The 20,131-nt window shown below is 43.3% G+C and overlaps 3 protein-coding genes across 21 annotated transcripts in view; 2 read left to right on the top strand and 1 right to left on the bottom strand.

Moving 5' to 3' along the window:
* The window catches only part of HIF1AN (hypoxia inducible factor 1 subunit alpha inhibitor), an 84,034-nt gene extending 80,573 nt beyond the window's left edge, over positions 1 to 3,461 (bottom strand). The window contains exon 1 of one of the 2 annotated variants that reach the window (XM_072805682.1): positions 3,345 to 3,461. The gene's annotated coding sequence lies outside the window, so the exon portion shown is untranslated. The remainder of the gene's footprint in view (positions 1 to 3,344) is intronic. The other variant, XM_072805683.1, reaches the window with a different exon arrangement.
* NDUFB8 (NADH:ubiquinone oxidoreductase subunit B8) lies at positions 3,424 to 8,033 on the top strand. Its single transcript, XM_072805684.1, has 5 exons — positions 3,424 to 3,585; positions 3,844 to 3,970; positions 5,271 to 5,370; positions 5,778 to 5,933; positions 7,847 to 8,033. Exons 1-5 carry the CDS (start codon positions 3,501 to 3,503, stop codon positions 7,937 to 7,939), a joined length of 561 nt encoding a protein of 186 aa, XP_072661785.1. The 5' UTR covers positions 3,424 to 3,500; the 3' UTR covers positions 7,940 to 8,033.
* A 2,592-nt stretch (positions 8,034 to 10,625) lies between these two features.
* SEC31B (SEC31 homolog B, COPII coat complex component) overlaps positions 10,626 to 20,131 on the top strand; it is a 59,686-nt gene continuing 50,180 nt past the window's right edge. For 6 of the 18 annotated variants that reach the window (XR_012020730.1, XM_072805688.1, XM_072805685.1 and 3 more), the window contains exons 1-3: positions 10,630 to 11,100; positions 13,415 to 13,501; positions 13,842 to 13,965. Coding sequence is in view for 8 of the 18 variants with exons in the window: in XM_072805688.1 (XP_072661789.1) it covers positions 13,423 to 13,501; positions 13,842 to 13,965 (203 nt within the window). In the remaining 10 variants the exon portion in view is untranslated. Of the gene's footprint in view, positions 11,101 to 13,414; positions 13,502 to 13,841; positions 13,966 to 20,131 lie in introns of all 18 variants that reach the window. The other 12 variants (XR_012020726.1, XR_012020727.1, XR_012020728.1 and 9 more) reach the window with 7 other exon arrangements.

Genomic DNA, 20,131 nt, shown 5'->3' on the forward strand with positions numbered 1-20,131 from the left:
ACTACTGGCTTTACAAAAATAAAAAGGAGTACAAGGGAATACAATGTACAATGGTATGCCAAAAAATTAGATAACCTGGATGAAATGGGCAAATTCCTAGAAAGGCACATACCATCATAACTGATTTAAGAAGAAATAGGAAATCTGAATAGACTTACAAGTGAAGAGATTAAATTAGGAATAAAAAAATATTCCACAAAGAAAAGCCCAGGACCAAATGTATTCACTGATAAATCTTACCAAACATTTTATTTTATTTTTAAAAAAAGTTTATTTATTTATTCATGAGAGACACACAGAGAGAGGCAGAGACACAGGCAGAGGGAGAAGCAGGCTCCCTCCAGGGAGCCTGATGTCAGACTTGATCCTGGACCCCGAGATCCTGACCTGAGCCAAAGGCAGATGCCTCATCACTGAGCCACCCAGGTGCCCCATTACCAGACATTTTAAAAGGCACTAACACCAATCCTTTACAAACTTTTGGAAAAAATAGAAGAGAGAACACTCCCCAACTATGGGAAAAGCTATCCTGATACCAAAATGAGACAAAGGTATCACACAAAAAAGGGACTACAGACCAATAGCCCTTATGAATATAGTTGCAAAAATCTCCAACAAAATACTAGGAAACCAAATCCAGCACCGTATTAAGGGAGAAGAAATGTGTGGGAAATATCAGAAAGGGAGAAAGAACATAAAGACTCCTAACTCTGGGAAACGAACTAGGGGTGGTGGAAGGGGAGGAGGGCGGGGGATGGGGATTAATGGGTGATGGGCCCTGAGGGGGGCACTTGACGGGATGAGCACTGGGTGTTATTCTGTATGTTGGTAAATTGAACACCAATAAAAAATTATTTTTTTTAAAAAAGAAGGATTAAATACCATGACCAGGTAGAATTTATTCCAGAAATGCAAAGTTAGTTCAACATCTGAAAATTAACCATATTAGTAGAAGAAAAAAATAATCACATCATCTCAATAGATGACAGAAAGCTTTTGACAAATTCCAACACCTGAAAGGATAAAAATGGGGTCCCAAAGGACACCATCAAGAAAGTAAAAGAGACAATCCATAGAACAGGAGAAAATATTTACAAAGTATATAGCTGATAAGTGACTTGTATCTAGAATACATAAATAACTCTTACAACTCAGCAATAAAAAGTAAACCCAATTAAGAAATGGATGAAAGACTTGAGTAGACATTTTTCCAAAGAAGATATACTGTAACCAATAAGCACATGAAAAGATGCTCAACATCTTTAGTCATCAGGGTAGTGCAAATCAAAATCACAATGAGATACCTTTCACAGCCATTGGGATGACTATAATAATAATTTTAAAAAGACAGTAGCAAGTGTTGGCAAGAAGGTAGAAAAATTGGAACCCTCTTATGCTGCTAGTGGGAATGTAAAATGGTGCAGTTTCTTTGAAAGTTTTGTAGTTCTGCAGAAAGTTAAACATAGAGTTATCCTATGATCTTTCTTTCTTAGCAATTCTACTGCTAAGTACATACTGCAGAGAATTGAAAACATACATCCACACAAAAAGCTGTACAAGAATATTCACAGCAGCATTATTTATAATAGCCTCAACGTGGAAATAACCCAAATATCTATCAACAATGAGTGTTTAAACAAAAAGTTGCAATCAATATGACAATATTATTTGGCCATAAAAAGGAATGAAGAATTGATATATATTACAACCCTGGACCAACCTTTTTTTTTTTTTTTTAAAGATTTTATTTATTTATTCATGATAGTCACACAGAGGCAGAGACACAGGCAGAGGGAGGAGCAGGCTTCATGCAGGGAGCCCAATGTGGGACTCGATCCGGGGTCTCCAGGATCGCGCCCCGGGCCAAAGGCAGGCGCCAAACCACTGCGCCACCCAGGGATCCCTCCTGGACCAACCTTGAAAATATTATGCTAAGTGAAGTAAGTCAGACACAAAAGGTTATATGTTGCTTGATTCTATTTATATGAAATGTCCAGAATAGGCAAATCCATCCAGACAGTAGATTAGTGGTTGCCAGGGGCCAGGGGTAGGGGAGATACACTAACAGGGACAGGAGTTCTTTGGGGGGGGGTAATGAAAACAGTTTAGAATTAGTGGTGATAATTGCATAACTTTGTAAATATATTAAAAATCAATTTTATTGTATACTTTAAAGAGATGAATTTTATGGTATGTGAATTATATCTTGATAATAGTAAATAAATTAGGGATGCCTGGGTGGCTCAGTAGTTGAGCGTTTGCCTTTGGCTCAGGGCATGATCCTGGAGGCCCCGGGATCGAGTCCCACATCGGGCTCCCTATGAGGAGTCTGCTTCTCCCTCTGCCTGTGTCTCTGCCTCTCCTCTCTCTGTGTCTCTCATGAATAAATAAATAAAATCTTTAAAAAAAATAGTAAATAAATTATAGCCACTCTTATTTCTTGACCCAAATTAGGTCAGGGCTTGCTATTGATTGAATGCAGATATTGTACAATTATTTTCAACATCAACTAGTGATGCTTAATTACAAGAGGGCAAGTTGCTGTGAAGTATGGCAATTGGTATATTTATATGGCAAGTGGTATATATAATTGTTATTGTTTATATGGCAAGTGGTATATATAATTGTTATTGTTTTAGTATATATTTGAGAATGTCTGTAATAATGGATTCTGCAGCAACACAGTAATCACCCTAAAAGTTGTTGGAGATGTATGTACATTTATATTGTGTAAATTATGCAAATCCTGTTTGTGTAAAAGTGAAAACATAATCGTATGCAAACACGATAATATCCCCCATTTTTCTATTAAGCTACTTTGTTAACTGTGGTCTGGCTTGATAGCTATAAATGTAAGTCCTAGCCAATCTGAGGCTTTAGCTAGTCTGAGAAGAGCTGCTTTAGATGCTAGGATTGGTTTTACATTTGTTGGGTTGAGGTGAGTGGGACATTCAAATATAAACACGGAGTAAAATTGAGGAGCGAATTCCAGGCCGATTTGTGTGTTGCATCATTCCTCTACGAGATCAACCAACTTGCAGAACAGAACAAGAGCAAGGAAGACCACGGGCTGAATTTGAAGAATGATCACGTTTGGGGACTAAAGGAGGAAGTGCCAGTGAAGGAGAGGAAAAAGGCAAGCAGTCAAGAGAAGGGATTAAGACAGGCTCAGTTGACTTGTACTGCATCTGATATGCTTGGGTTCGGTGTCCCCATTATCCCTGGAAGTGTCTAAGTCAGCTGATGGAGAAAGGGACACAATATGAGATGTCAAAGTAGTGACCTGATTGATTTTCTGTCCTCCCCGCTTTCCCTCTCCGCCTCTATCCATCTTCTTTTCTCACCTTCCCTGCAGCTTCCCAACACGGCTTAAGCCCCGCCCTTGTGGGAGCCTAACGACTTTCCTTCGCTACTGGCTTCCCTCGTCGCGTTTGGCCCGGCTCGGCCGCCGTGACGAGGCCTCTGCGCATGTGCAGGGTGACCCGGGGAGGAAGGTGAAGATGGCGGCGGCCAGGGCTTGGGTCCTGGGAGTCCGAAGGCTGCAAAGGGCTACCCGGACCGTGGTGCCGTTGGGTGCACGGACAGGTCCGCGAGAACGGGCGAGGCCCGAGTGTGGGGATGCCTGAGGTTTGGAGTGTGGAAGGTTGGGGGAGGAGGACATCGCGGATACCGCAGGGGCCGTGTCCGGCGAGGGGCGGAGGAGGAGTCAGTATACCCAGAAAAAGGTGTCAGGATTCTCACTGGTTCCCTGAAGCCCGGGTCGCCGCAGCCACCGCAGCTTGAAGCCTTCGGGGCGGCAGGAGGGACGGGGTCTTTTCTGACTCGCCCTCTTCTGATCTCCAGCTTCGCATATTACCAAGGACATGCTCCCGGGGCCCTATCCCAAGACCCCGGAAGAACGGGCCGCCGCCGCCAAGAAATATAATATGCGGGTAGAGGACTACGAACCGTACCCGGATGATGGCATGGGGTGAGATGCAGAGTCTGCTCGAAGCCGGGTAGTGACGGGAGATGGCCAGCTGGGTTGGGTGGCTTGACTCAGACCATTTTCCCTGAACCTTCTCGTGACCCCTCAGAGTCAATGGTATGGGTGACTTTCTCGGGGGAGGGAGGTGGGAAGTGATGGGTGAGCAGCTGCAGCCTAGAGGACTTCAATTTTCTCCTTGGCTCGGGCTGTTTCCTCAAATGAGGAAGCCGAGATTTTAATAGCTCCCTTGAGGACCCCTGAATAGCAGGAACTTTCCTTGGCTTCAGCCAGAGCACAAGGTTTCATTTAGATTGAGCATCTGCTGGGCTCAGGTGCTGTCATTCAGGCACGTGATCAGACTGGAACCGGACTCCTGTCTTGAGAGCCTTATTTGTAGATGTAGTACTCTATATTCATCTGTATATCTTTCTTAAAAAAAAAAAATCTTTGTTCTTATGGCTATGGAAGTTGTAACTGTCAATCAGGTTAAACAGCCAACTTCTCTATTCCAATTGATGTTATCCATCCGTCCTTTACGTAACATCCCTTTGGTTAGTTATCTGAAGTGATTACTGTCAGGTTTATTTTCTTTCATACATCACTCTTCCAATAGTGGTTTTAGCAGCTCCTATTCCTCTTGTTGTTTTCCAATCATTTTCTGTGACACACGACTAGTTGTCATCATTTTCTATGTCTCTGATTTTTGTTGTGGACAAGAGTAACCTTAGGAGCAGTGTGTAAAAGTTGAAATTGGATTTGTTGGGGAAGACCCAGCTTAGCAGGAAGTCCCATAAGGTGTCTGAGACATGGAGATGTATGCTAACTTGGTGGTTGGGAAGCAGTTACTATGAAGAGAATGCTTTTCTAATCTGGACCCTTGTTGTTTGTATTCCAATTAGCTGGGTGACCCTGGGTTCAGACTAAACTTCAGTTTCATTTTCTATCTAATGAGGGAATCAGAGTGATTGATTGCTAAATTCCCTTCCAGCTCTAACATTATAACATTGCATGACTTTTTTTATTGTTTTTTTTTCTTTTGACTTTTTTTTATTGTTGAAAGAAGGTAAGAAAAACATGTATGTTATAATTCTTCAGAGTTTGACACAGTCTTTTATTTACACTTTGGACTTCTGTGATTAGCTCTGTGCTTAGTGACTATAAATTGATTTGAAAGTGGGTTTCTCTGTCTTTAGGTGAGTCAGTTATCTCTATTACTTGGTTTCTCATCTCTAACATGAGGGGACTTTGAATTGTCTGAGTGAGGCTGCTCAGAGCCCCTTCCAGAAGTTTTTCTGTCTCTCAGGTATGGCGACTATCCGAAGCTCCCTGACCGCTCACAGCAGGAGAGGGATCCATGGTATAACTGGGACCACTCAGACCTGAGGTTGAACTGGGGTGAACCGGTGAGAGATCCATATCCCATTTGACCTTTCTTCCTTCTCTCTAATATCCCGTGAGGATTCTTTATTTAGCTTAAATGGCACTTTGCTGCCTAAGCAACATTAAGGTTTTCTCCCCAAAGAAACAAGATCCAGTGGTCTGAGATCTGAGGGTCCATGTATGATACATAGGGTGGGACTTCTGGAAATAATCAGAGCTCTGTACTTTGATTGAGCTGTCTTTGGTCAGCAGAACCTAGCTCTAAGCTAGCACCTAGTCCTATGTGCTAGAGTAGCTCCCACTTGACTCTCAGAATATTGCCCCAGGGCAGTAAAATACCTTTCTTGAAACTTGTGTTAGGCTCTTTTGCACACTGCCTGCCTTTTGTAGGAAGAGCAGTATGTGACATGTAACTGCTTTTCTGCCATAGATGCACTGGGACCTTGACATGTATATCAGGAACCGTGTGGACACATCACCCACACCCGTTTCCTGGAATCTCATGTGTAAGCACCTCTTCGGCTTCGTGGCCTTCATGCTGTTCATGTTTTGGGTTGGGGAGAATTACCGCACCTACCAGCCTGTGGTGAGTATCTGAGAAATGCTCCAGTAGGCACATTTACTTAGCTCTGTTTCCTGAGAGAATGAAATCTCTGTGCAGTAGGGATCCAGCCATTGCCAGGCTTGGCTTCCTATTAAGGCCTGTGGAAAGCCTTACCCATTGACCTGGCACAAGTATCAGAGCACTGCTCCATGCCTATTTCTTGGGTCATTCTGAGTGAGAAGAAACAATTTAGGACTAGGTAAGAAATGAGAATGTGTTAAGTCAACTAATCTTCTAGAGTTGCCATTTGGGGACTACACTTACCAATTATATTTTAGCAAGTGATCTTTCAAGGTTTAGTCAAGGAATCTAGACCTCAAACTGTATTCTTTGCTGGAGATGTGAAGGGCACTTCCTGTAGGGTACCGGAAGCAATTGTTTACTATAAGCACAGACAGTTTTATTTTGGAGAGTGTAAAGGACATGGAAAGTATACTCTTTGACTATAAGGAAGTTTGATTTGGATAAGAATAAAATGTAGATAAATGACACAATGAGCAACATTGAAATATAGGAATGTGGCAGTTTTAATGTCCATATGTATGTAGTGAACATTTGTGTTAAGGGGTATGAGGTGCTGTTAAAAAAGAAGGATCATGCTAGATACTAAAAATATGTATAGACTTCTGATGGTGTGGAGAAGTTGGGGAGAACATTTGGGACAAGAGAACATAGAAGGAAGGAAAAGGAGAGTAAGTTAGCTGGAGTGGAATAGGCACATAAAATATTCCTAGATAACCAGCCGTACTGGTTACCTAAAGAGAGCTGCTAAAAATTCAGATTTCCTGGTTCAGTAGCTCATGGTAGGGTTCTAGAATCAGTATTTAACAGGTAATTTTCATGTTCTGGGAAATTAGGTGTGGAAATTGCCTGTTAAAAAACATTGTGAGGTGAGTTGATAATTTAGGTTGGGAAGCTTTGATTATGTAACTAGGGATTTGGACTTAGTGGTATAGTAAGCTATTAATTCAACAAATATTTATGAAAACTCTTCTATGTACCAAGTACAGATTGTGCTAGAAGTTGGGGATCCAGTGATGACTTGGTCTGCCTCTAGGCAGCAGGGAGCTATGTTGAGGTTTTGAACAGCCAAGTGACATAACGAAGGCTAGGATTTTAGGATGATTAATCTACAGGGTAGATTGTACGGGAAGGAACTAAAAGCAGGCAGACTGTCATGTTTGCAGTTGGCTGCTCAGTGCTACCTCTGCAGAGATAATCAATGTCCTGATGGTAGCTGGTATGTCTGTGTGCACTGACACGAGCCTTCCTACCAAGCCCCAGGGGCTCCAGGCTGGAGAGTGCACGTAGGGCTGGTGTGAGCACTAACTTCACTTCAGGAGAGCAAGAAACACAGTGTGGCTCTTCCATTTTTCAGTTCTGTAAGCACATCACCCTTTTCTCCTCCCCTTGAGCTGTGTTCTCTGACAGCTGTTTGTTGGTAAAGCCAGCAGCCCCTAAAGCACGTCCCAGCCGTGTCTCCTCTGTGCTTTCCCCCACTGCTGCTCCTGCACGCCTCATTTGCTAGGCCACTTTAGTGGTGGAACCATTAGAGGCTGAGTGACTTAAAGGAGATTGAGTCTGTCTCAACCCCAGGAGAGAGTGGGATGGATGGATGCATCGTCTCATTTAGAAAGCACTCTCCCTCCCTCCTTCTCTCTCTCTCACTCATACACACAGAAGTGTAGGCACCACTTCTCTCACAATCTAGGCTTTCTCTCTGCCTTGGGCTGATGAGGGAAGAAGAGTGCTGTTCCTGCTGTTCTAGCCCAGCTGGGTCTGACCAGAGGCTACCTTGTACCCATTTACAATGTGTGATTGTTAACTCAGAGTGGGGTATAGCCAGGTATTGGCTGGGATGTATGCTGTCTTGCTGACCTGTGTTTTTTCCTTAGGGGCCAAAGCAGTATCCTTATAATAATCTGTACCTGGAACGAGGCGGCGATCCCACCAAAGAGCCTGAGCCAGTGGTTCATTATGAGATCTGAAGTGGCTTCATCAGCTTTGTGCCCCTTAACTGACTCCTTCATTTCTAGAGATTTAACCTTAATGAAATCCCTAATAAAATTTAGTGCTGTGGTATCTGTGCCTCATTTCCCCAGGAATAGCCACTGCCCTGAGGACCTCATCCTTTTTTCATTTTTTTTTTTGTCTGCTATCTGTTCTTACCCCCTACCCCTTCTGAGATTAGAAAGATGGGAGGTGGGGGGAGTTAAGCACAAGAAAACAGTAAATTTGTTAATTTTGCTGCGACTGTGAAGGTATTTGAAGGTTCCAGTTGTGTGGCAGGCGGTAAGGGTAGCTCCTTTTCCCATTTACAGGGTTGAAGAAGGAAGATACGTTCCTGACTTCCCAAGTTGGGACAAGATGTATTTCTCATTAAAAAACAGGGCAGCCCCGGTGGTGCAAAAACAAAACAAAACAAAAAAACTTTTTATAGTGGTTAGTTTTTTTGTTTTTTAAATTGCACTTTAACATGTTCTAAGTATATTCCAGGGTAAATAGGTGTTTTTGGACTTACTTGGGGCTGTGACTGTCTCTAATGTTATTTTTGTTGTAAGAGTGTATTTCTTGTTCCAAGGCAAATTCTGAATGCTACATTTGTGAATTGGAGGACAGTTCATTGAGTTACTCTGAACCTATGCATGGCTTTTGCTCCTGTTTTTGAGGGTCTGTCTCAATGTATCTGTTAAGTGAACCAATTCATTTTTTTTTTTGTCCCTTTGGGGACATTTTCTTAAAATAACAGTCATGCTACCCGAAAACCTGTCCACAAAAAAATCACACATTCAACATGACCTATGAAAGCAAATTCATCCAAGTTAGTTTTTGTCCAGGCCCTGAAAGGGACTTTTATGAGATCAGGGGATGAATACTGATACTAAAATGCCTCTACTTCAGTGTCTCCACTGGCTTTTTATCTTTCTTCACACTCTGTCCTCTGTCGCATTTGATAATATATTTAACAAACCTCTGTGTATAATATGTATCAGAAACTGATAGATCCTGTAGATATAAAATTGGACAAGACAAAATAATTGCCTTCAAGTATTTACCTAGAAGGTAAGACTGGCAGTTACCAAACAGAGTGAAAAGAATTAAGAGATGTGTGAGCTGAAAGAGAAGAGTGTACTTCTAATTTTTTTAATTTTAATTTATTTTTTGGAAGGGGGAGGGGAGGGAAAGGGAGAGAATCTTTTTTTTTTTTTTTTTTTTTTTAAATTCCTATTTATTCACGATAGTCACACACAGAGAGAGAGAGAGGCAGAGGGAGAAGCAGGCTCCATGCACCGGGAGCCCGACGTGGGATTTGATTTTGGGTCTCCAGGATCGCGCCCTGGGCCAAGGGCAGGCACCAAACCGCGGCGCCACCCAGGGATCCCCAAGGGAGAGAATCTCAAGCAGGTTCCATGCCCAGCGTGGAGCCAGAGATGGGGCTCAATTTCACAGCCCTGAGATCATGACCTGAGCTGAAATCAAGAGTCGGATGCTTAACTGACTGAGCCACCTAGCCACCCCTGTACTTTTTATTTTTTTAATTCTATTCTTGAAACTGACCTTAAGCATTTGGTTCAGATTTCTTTTTTTTTTAAATATTTATTTATTTATTATTTATGATAGAGAGAGGCAGAGACACAGGAGGAGGGAGAAGCAGGCTCCATGCCAGGAGCCCGATGCGGGACTCCATCCTGGGACTCCAGGATCGCGCCCTGGGCCAAAGGCAGGCGCTATACCACTGAGCCACCCAGGGATCCCCTGGTTCAGATTTCCTTCAGAGCACTCCCACCAGTGACATTTCTGCCTCATTCCCTAATTCGAGGTATAGTCTAAGGTTCAGGTTTCCGCCCTGTTTTACTTGCTGTCAGGTCTAATCCCCTGTTGTGGTGCTTAGATGTTCAAGAAATGTTTAGTAGGTAATTAGTACACAGAGTGGGCAGGACAGACAATGCCCTGAATTGTGTTGTCCTGACTTCAAAACCCTCTAGTCCACATGAAAAGGGAATTAGACTTGTGTCACAGTGATTAGGGGCTCCATTGTAAAATAACTGAACCAGTTCATCTTTGGAGACGTAACTGGAAAAACACAGTGGAACTTATGCATTAAACCAAAGTTTTGAATCAACAGGTTTAAGGTCTTCAGGTGCTGACATTTTTGCTTGGAAATGTTCCTCAGTCAACATAAAAAAATCCATCCGATTTTTTCACTTCCTCCTTCAACCCTTTACTTCATCAGCCACAAGAACCTGTCCAGTTTTCCTTTACAATCATCACCACTATGTTAATCCAGACATTCATCACCCGGTACCTGGACTATTCTGTTAGTCTCCTAATTTGAGTCCCTGCCTCCAGGTCTGTTTTCTCTTCAAGGGAGTCCATATTATTTGTCTCAGAATATAATCTTCATCTTATTGCACCCAAACTCATAATTCTCACTAACTCCCAACTACCTGCATTGTTGAACTGGTATTCCCAATCTGTACCTGACCTCTTTCATTCGTTGTACGGGAGATGCCAGGGGGCCTATATCCAGTTGGGCCCTTCCTTCCTCCTGAGACACGGCCTATGTTGCTGCTGCAAGGTATGATATCCGTCTCTTGTCCCTGAAACCTTCCAGGAAGGCCCTGGTCTACAGTACGTAGTCCTCTGCACGCCTATACCCTTTAATTAGCTCAGCCAACAGCTTTTGGGCACCAGTTGTTGCCGGGCTGTAGTGCGTTGCCGTTATTTACGGCCGGGATTCCTATTTACCTTGTCAATTAGGATAACACTGAGAGCTTCTGGAACTAGTACCAGGTCTTCTCCACTTCAACAAACAACGAATTAGTATTTTCCCTTTTCTGGGGACTGTCCTGGAGCCTGGCTCAAATTGAATAGGCTAGAACTTAGCGGTCGCAGGATCCGACCCACTGCGGCAGAACTGCGCAATCACAGGACTGGCGACGGATCCCGAAGTAAAAGCGAGAATCCTATTACATCCTTGGCGGGTCCGCCGGCTCCTCGACCCTGCGCTTCGCGCGTGCGGTGCCCTGCCAGGACTACTTTTGGCCTTCGGCGGCTGCCGTCCACAGCACCCTGTTGAGCCCAAAGGCCCTGTAAGGAGATCGGCTCCGGCTGCGCCGCGCCACCCTGACCTGGGCTTTCCGTGCAGGTGGGTCTTCCCCCACCTGTCTGGAGTCGGGGACTGCGGCTCCGCCGTCGGTAGAGCGCCTCGGGGGAGCTCACCCCCCGCGGGCACGCCCGGGCCGCGCCGCGGCCGCCCTCGGGTCGCACCCAGCTCCGCGCTCCCGGCCGCGCGGGGGTGCTGCGGCCGGACGAGGGTCTCCCTTCAGCGCTGCCGTCGAGCCTGCGTCCGCGCTCCCGGCCCCGGCCTGGAGCACAGGGTGGGCAGGACAGACCGTGCCGCCCAAAGGGCCAGGGCCCCGGAGGTCGCTGCCGAACACCATCACTGCAGGAGTCTGTTCGGCCCTCCGTTGAATGTGGATTAAAAGCCCATCTTCCCGGTTTCTAGACCGTCGGGGATTTGACACCTCAAGTGTCTGAACTAGCGTAGTTTGAACTAATATAATGGTTAAACACACTGGGCCGTGGGGGCTGATTGGGGTTCACATCTCGGCCCAGCCTGTTTTCTTCCTCGTAAAATGGGGATAGTAATAGGACTTGCCGCACAGAACCATTGTGAGAAATGAGATTTGGACGTTAAATGAGCAGTGCTAAACGCAGCCCCTACTTTTTTAAGGGCTTTCCCCAGAAACGTGAAAATAGCTTTGACCAGCAGGTGGCAATGGTGACTATATAATATGATATGCAGCGAGTCCGTAGGTAATTGATGTTGCCTCAAGTGTTTAGAGGCCCCCTGAGAATCTTGGCTGAATTGGCAGCCTTAAACTTTCTTCAGGCTGGAGATTACATTAGAGGTTGAGTAATACTACCTGCTATTTTTGTAGATTGAGGCTAACCTGACGGTGGACTCCTTAAGCAGGTCACAACGGTCCCAAGTGTCCTCCCTCAAGTTCAGTGTCACCTTAGAAACAAAGAAAACACTTGTCTGCCACTTTGCTACTCTGTTGGGATGGCACCTTGAATATGCATTAGAATTGGGTTGGAAACCACAGAATTAAAATGGATGTTTACATTTACCCAACAAATATTATCAAGCACTTGCTATATATCAGACATTGTTCTGGCACTGGTTATTTATAATGTGATGAACAATGCAGACACAGTACAGGCTCTCCTGGACTTCACTTATTAGTGGATGAGACCAACAGTGTAAGTGTAAATAAACATAAGTTACCAAGAAGAAAAAATAATGAGTCTAATTTTCATTTGGTGGCTCACCTCTCTGAGGGGGTGAGAAGCTGAGCCCGGAAAGATGTGATAAGGGGCCAGTTATGCAGAGAATGAAAGGAAGAACATTCAAAATATAGGAAACAGAATTTACAAAAGCTCTGTGGTGGTAAAAAGCCAGGAAAAGAAAAAAAAAAGGCGAATGTGGCTGCAGCATAGTAAGAGGGGAATGTGGCAAGAGATGAGGTTGATGGTGTAGGCTAGAGCCTTTGAGCAGGGTCATAAAAGATTTGAGTGCAATTTTAGTCTGAGTGCAATAGAAGTCATTGGAAGGTTTTAAGCATGGAATGCCAAAATCCTGTTTATGATTTTAAAAGTTCGCTTCTGCTGCTATGTAGAGTTAATTGGGTGATGGTAGAGTGAAGATGACCAGTTGGAAGATTAATGCAGTATTCCAGGTGAGAGATGATGGTATTTTCAAACAGAGTGGTAGTGGTAGTGGAGATGGGGAAAAGTAAACAGATTGAGATACAATTTTGGACGTGGAATCAGGAAGACTTAATGATGAATTAGAAGGAAAAGGAGGAACCAAGGGTGATTTTCAGGTTTCCTGGTTAAGCAATTAGGTGGATAGTGGTACCATTTACTGAGATGAAGAAAACTAGAGGAAGAACAGATTTGAAGCGAGGACATAGTGGAATAGAGAATTCGGTTTGAGACTAATTTAGGTATCTTTGCTATATCAAGATGGAAATATTTGATTAGCAGTTATATGTAAGAATTTGGAAGTCAGAGGAGAGATATGTATTGGTGGTATGAATTTGGGGGTCATCAGCATATGGATGATATGTAAAGCCAAGGGAATAGATGAGGTCACTGAGAGATTATCTGATTTGATAATTATCATCACCATTAGGCCTTGGCAACCACTGTGTTTGAATATCTTTTTTGGGTTAAAGCATTAGATTTCAGTAATTGGGTAAGTGAACCATCCTTGTCAATCTACAGATGGTCATGTGTATGTCACCCTGTATTGCCCTGAAATGCCCCATTCCATGGTGGGGTGAGAGAAACAAGATCTCATGTCTACAGCTATGCCCTAGACCTGGCCCTTAAGTTTGGAGGTTTCTATTTTCAGTAGGCCAAGGGCCATGTCAATTTTCTGCCACACACAGGACAGACCATGAAGCTAAAGGAACTAGAACGGCCAGCTGTCCAAGCGTGGAGCCCAGCCAGCCAGTACCCTGTGTATCTGGCCACAGGTATGATGATTCTGTGTACTACAATCTACTGAAAGTACACAAGTCAAAGGGAGACTTACTATCCAGAATTCTTTACTGAGCTTCAGAGAAAGGTTTAGAGTCCTGGAAAGGTGGGGTTTGCTCACAGCACAAGCAAGGGGACATTAGGTGTTTGCTTTGAGCTATGCCTCAAGCCTGGACACCTCTCTTTTCTTGTTTTCTTTGGAGTTATCATTTGAAAAAGGGTATACCCAGTCCTCTCCTGTTCTTCTACCTCTCCACTCACTAACCATTTATACCCCAAATCTGTGCATGTATTTTTGCTTATACGCTGCTTCTTCCTAACTTTTCTTGTGCCTAGGAACATCTGCCCAGCAGCTAGATGCCTCCTTTAGCACAAGTGGCACATTGGAAATCTTTGAGGTTGATTTCAGGGACCCTTCTTTGGACTTGAAGCACAAGGGAGTCCTTTCTGCCTCAAACAGGTACTATGTCTGAATTGGTGATGGGTATGTGGGGCAGATCCTGATATAGACCCTGTTGAGGAATCCTGGTGGTAATGTGTGCTTCTTGGGGTTCATGAGGAGATTCATGAGGGAACAAGTTAAGCCTGGGGTTATTTTGCAAAAGGATTTTTTAAAACCACCACTTGCACCTCTTTGGTCAGCAGCAGCAGCAGCAGCAGTGTCAAGCAGAATCATGTGATAGAGATGCCTCATACAAACCTGGACCCATAAGTACCTGATCTCTCTCTCAGCCTAGAGATGTTGGCTCCTTCCTCCATTGGCTCTTGTGAAGATAACCTTACACAATATCTCTTTTTCTGCCAAGGGGAGGAGAACAAATGAGCATCTTCTCATTGTGGTTAGGAACTGATTGGGTACTCATGGATTTCATGGCTCTCTCAGGCTTATAGAGCTAAGTACTGGGATTCACAGAGCACATGTATACAGACCAGGGACTATGCTAGGAGCTCTGTATATCATTTATCCCTCAAAATGAGCCTGAGCCATAAATACCATTATTCCCATTTAACATAGGAGGAAACTGAAACCCTGGCAAGCTAGGATTTATATCTAGGCTTAACTCCAAAATCTACCTTATTTCTATTATTTAACTTCTCTTTTATAGGTTTAATTTAATTTTTTTTATTTTTATATTTTTTAAATATTTTATTTATTTATTCATGAGAGAGGACAGAGCACGAGAGAGAGAGGCAGAGACACAGGCAGAGGGAGAAGCAGGCTCCATGCAGGGAGCCAGACGTGGGACTTGATCCCGGGTCTCCAGGATCACAACCTGGGCTGAAGGTGGTGCTAAACCGCTGACCCATCCCAGCTGCCCTCTTTTATAGGTTTTATAAAGATGTGGCTTAAATTCTGAAGTAGTGGCCTCCAAATTTTGATGCCACCAGGGAAAATGTGAATTTTCACTATACTCAAGTCGTATAGGCAATGTAAGTAATATACATGTGTTACTCTACTATTAAAAAATGCAATTTGTATAATTTTATAGGTTAAAAATATAAATCTTTTCCCTACAACTTTGAAAATTATCTTGCCCATCCCACTTTAGAGATTACTGGTCAAAATGCAGCTTTGTATTCTCCTGTGCATTTTTTCATCTGAGAGATTAAGATATTTAGACAGAAGTATCCTCTTTTTTCTTTTCATGGTTTAGCCTAGTTATTGTCCTCCCTTTCTGAAGCCCCTTTATGACTTTCTGACAGTATCCCTTATTTCAGAGTTCTTTACATCTCTGTATTTCCAGCACCTTTCCCTTTGAAGAGCAGCCACTGAAGGGTTTACCAATAATGATGAGATATTCTTAGCATCTAAGCAAGCATTTCAGAAAGGGCCCCTGAAAGGGGTGGAGCTAATTCAACTACATTTATACTTCTGGAGTTAAAGAATAGGACCAGTGGGCAAGGACTCTTGTCCTTGGCCAGCACATTAGCAGCTTCAGCACAGTAGTGGCTCCTTAGGGCAGAGTTCCTAAGAAAGAGGCAATATAATTGCTTAAGAAATCTTGAAATTGGGGCAGCCTGGGTGGCTCAGTGGTTTAGCACTGCCTTTAGTCTAGGGCATGATCCTGGAGACCTGGGATCAAGTCTCACAGACTGGGATCAAGTCCCACGTCGGGCTTCCTGCATGGAGCCTGTTTCTCCCTCTGTATCTCTGCCTCCCTCTCTCTGTGTGTCTCTCATGAGTAAATAAATGAAATCTTTACAAAAAAAAAAAAAAAAAAGAAATCTTGAAATTGAATCCTAAGAACCCTATGGGCAGAGATTTTTGTCTGTTTTGTTCACTGCTGTATCTCTAGCTCCTAAAACAGTGCCTGGTGTTAGATGTTTAATAAATATCTATTAAATGAATGAGTGACATTAGAAATGTCGGAATTACCAAACTGAGCATTCATATCCACCATTTTAGTTAGTTATAGTTATTCTTCAGTTAACCTTAGTTCCTTGAGAGCTTTTCAAGTGTGATGATCGGTTTGTTTTGCAGCCAGCTATGTTGAAGGGACCCTTTTTGAAATGTTGATACTCAATTCATGAATCATAAACTTCACTTCATACCCTGTTCCATCCTGCAAGGATTGGGGGCTATAACCCAAATAAATAGTACAATTAACACTATTGAGAGTATTTCATTTTTACTTTCTTTTCCACTTCTATAATTGTGTCCAAAGACCTAAGGAATTACCTTTGACCTAGACCTTGATCATTAGAGTCTTGTTGAAGAAATCATCTTGGACACCCCAGGGTCTAAGACCCCCACTTTTTTCTCAGCCTGGATTCGGTCACTTACTCAGAAATTCATATCTGAAACTATTGATCAGAGTAGGTAGAGGGCTGCCCAGTCTTTGTTCTATGCCTCCCTCTTTCTTTTCTATGTCATCTTTTGCATGGTTTAGCAGAATGCACAGTTGTATTGGGTTGCATCCTTGACTAAAGATACATGACTGTGCAAATGGTATTCTGACACTGGTCTTCAGTTTCCTCACTTATGTTTAAAGAAGAGATTGTGTAAGATGCCTGCTGAGAACCTACTGAACTCTGAATTTAGGTCTTATGTTCAGTCTTTCCTTCCCTTTCTTTTTTATAGCACAATCTCTCTCCCCCCCCAAAGATTTATCTATTATTTGAGAGAGAGAAAGGAGAGAGGAGAAAAGCAGACTCCTCATTGGGCACAGAGCCTGAAGCAGGGCTCAATCTCAGGATCCTGAGATCATGATCTGAGCCAAAATCAAGAGTTGGACGCTTACGCAGCTGAGCCACCCAGGTGCCCCCCCTTCGTTATTACATAAAAATATACTTTTCAGAATCTTTCCCCTTCCTTTTCCTGCCCTTTTCACCAGACCCATGGATTAACCACATTTGAATCCTGAAGACCCCCTTATCCTCAAGCCATGATGCATCAGAGAAATGTCATATATTTAGAAATACTTAACTGAAAGAGAACTGCTCTGAAACACTGATATGGATGTGGATAGGAGACTGTCTCAGACTATATAGGTAGATTGGAAATGCGTGGATAAATGCCACTGGATGCGTCAGAATCAGTACAGATTAGCATGCACACTGAAGCTGGCAATATTTGGTTTGTTAGATGAATCTCATGCAAGAAGAGGTTTTGGGGAGAAGAATACATGATTTGTGTGTTGACTTGTGAATTGAGGACTTAGCTGCTGTGGCTGAGTAAGATCAGAGGCCGATGTGTAATGTGCTATATTCCACCCTCTGTCTACACTGACCTAGATCTCCTTGTGGTCTCTGTAGCCTCTGTATGACCCATCCTCTCATAACATGAAGAAGGTAGGTGATCTATCTTCTAGTACCTTTATAGCAGTTCTAGCTACTTGGGGAGCATTGTGACCCCTCTTTGGCTGCCTCTGTATGGAACAGCAAGCTGAAAAAGATCATGTATTTCTCTTAGTTTTCCCATTTCCCAGTTGCCTTCTTTAGAGATTACATCAAGATCACAGAGTAGAGAAAACATGAGCTTTGTTGTTGGATAGACCTCGGTTCAGAACCCAGCACTGCCATCTAATATCCTCTTGGGCACATTATTTAGCTTCTCTGGCCCTGTTTTTCTCTGCTGTAACTTCAGGATACATAGGCATATAGTTTCTTGGTGCATACTAGGTGAGCATCAGGACAAAACTTCCCTCACAGCCATGCTTCATTCTGTAGCTTGGAGTACTGCCTGCATTGCTCTGACTTTTAAGGAAACTTGGATTCCCTCAGCTATTTTGACTTGTTTTCACTTGAGTTCACTAACATGAGGTTGGGATTTTTAAAAAGAAACCTAACTAAGCAAATAAAAGCAAAATCCCAGATAAAGAAGTACATATAGAAGCAAGGATTTACACAGCACATGTTCCTAAAAATAAAGCAGCTAAAGCTTGTCCTCAGCTGAGCTTAGCAGGGATGACCTTCTGACCTCTCAGGCCTCAGTTTACCCTCTTGAACCTTGTCTTTTTCTTTCCTCCGGAAGCATAGCCATGAGGTGGTTCTTAGGGCTGATTCTATCTTTGCGAATTTCAATGTCTTTTTTGGTCTAGGCTGGTGTCAGTCTGATGTATTTGGTACAGGGGTTCTCAACCCTGGTTGCTTATTAGAATCACCTGGGGGCTCATTAAAAATGTGGATTCTGAGAGCCTGTCTCTGGGAATTCTACTTTGCATGGCCTAGATAGGTATGTAAATAATCTGTATTTTCTTTAGGTGCCACCCATCATTCTTGATGCTCTGTGGTATCTGTTGTTTCCATTTCCGTGGGAACCACTTCAGAGAATTCCCCTGTTATTCTCATGTTTTGAAAGTTCCCATTCTGTACAAACTCTTCCTTTTTTTTTTTTTTTTAAGATTTTATTTATTCATGAGAAACAGAGAGAGGCAGAGACACAGGCAGAGGGAGAAGCAGGCTCCATGCAGGGAGCCCGATGCAGAACTCAATCCTGGGACTCCAGGATCACACCCTGGGCCAAAGGCAGGTGCTAAACCGCTGAGCCACCCTGGGATTCCCCTATACAAACTCTTCCTATACCTTCTCCTTAAATCCCTTCTAATTTCTGAAAATCCTATTTTCAAGCCAGAGGCCATCTTGTTTTTAAGTTTTTTTAAATGATTCAAACATAGAAAAGTAGAATAGTACAATGAATAATCATACACCTTTACTTAGATGTATCAGTTGTTAATATTTTGTTGTGTTTGTCAAAATGCTTGTGCTCTTTCTCTGCATGCACAACACTTGCGTGTACACACACACAGTTCCCTGTCCATTTGCAGAGCAGAGATGATTGACACTCTTTGAACCCATTGAATAATCATGTCCAGGTCCTTGCTTATCTTGTCCCAGCTGGTCCTGTTCTCCCCGGTGTTCTCTATCATGCCTGTTTCCTCTCCAGCTTCACCCTCACTAGTGAAATGGTTAACCATAGGACTATACTTTTTACATGCTTAGAGAAAGAAAGTTATTTTGTCATGCTCTGTGTTCTACATTTGGTCACTCTAACTGGGCTTTGTTTTCCAGCTCTTTGGTGACTCCCCCTTGAGGTTTCAGGTACCTTTATCTTTGGTCTGGATATCATATACTGTGACCATACTGAGGTTACCGCAACATCTTCTACCATCCCCATGTGAGTTTTTCTCTGGCCATACTCCTCTGGTTCCTATGAGACCTATTCAGGGATTCTCTAGCTACTCTGTTGACTTGCCTTCTGCCCACACTAACCTCTCGCCCCAGGGTAACATGGCAGCCTCTTGAGCTAATATGGCACACATTCTTCTGCCCTATTAAGATCAGTGCAACCTTAGAACACATAGCCTTTTGGACAGTAGCTTTAGAACTGCTGTTTGTATCTGCTCTGCTGTTTTATCTCAGTTGCTGACCTGGTCTCAACCAGTGCTCTTCTCTTCATTTCTAACAGGTGGTTGCTGTGCTAATGACTGGCCAAACAGGTTCCTGCACAGTCACTCCACTCCGTTTCTTGGCTGACTATTCCCAGGGTGTGGGAACATTTCATTTCAGCTAGGGATCTTATGACATCATTTGATGTGAAATCTGGCTTCTCTGTAGGGCTGTGGAAATACCCTTGGCTAGCAGCTGTGAAATAGAGGACAGATTACCTGTCCTCTATTTTGGGGACTCACATGGCTTCCCTAGGGGCTTTGCAGAAGACCATCTTTGTCTGTAGGGGCCCAGTGTCCATCTTTTTCTTCTGTGCAAGACACTGATAGTGTCTTGTTAGAAGCATCTTCAGAAAGCCTTAAATGTTTCTCAAGAGATATGTTTATTTTTTATGCCTGTATGTTTCTAGGGCTGGCCCACTGCAGCCATATAGCAGATCCATAGGCTAGTCACATAGAAGAGACACAGGGTAGAGAGATCCTTGGGTCTTTTCTCACTTACAGCTTGAGAGGGAATAAGGGACAGTGATTGTTGGTGTAAGAAGCCTGCTTCTAGTCAGGTACAAAAGGGTTTAGATCTTCCTCTAAATAGAATACACTATTTTATGATGGTTAAGAGCTCAGGCTCTAAAAACAAGATGGGCCAGGGTGCCTGGGTGGCTCGGTCAGTTGAGTGTCTGACTCTTGACTTCAACTTAGGTTATGATCTTGGGGTTGTGAGATCAAGCCCCATGTCAG

The sequence above is a fragment of the Canis lupus genome, chromosome 29, assembly GCF_048164855.1.
Source record: "Canis lupus baileyi chromosome 29, mCanLup2.hap1, whole genome shotgun sequence".
Lineage (NCBI taxonomy): Eukaryota > Metazoa > Chordata > Mammalia > Carnivora > Canidae > Canis > Canis lupus.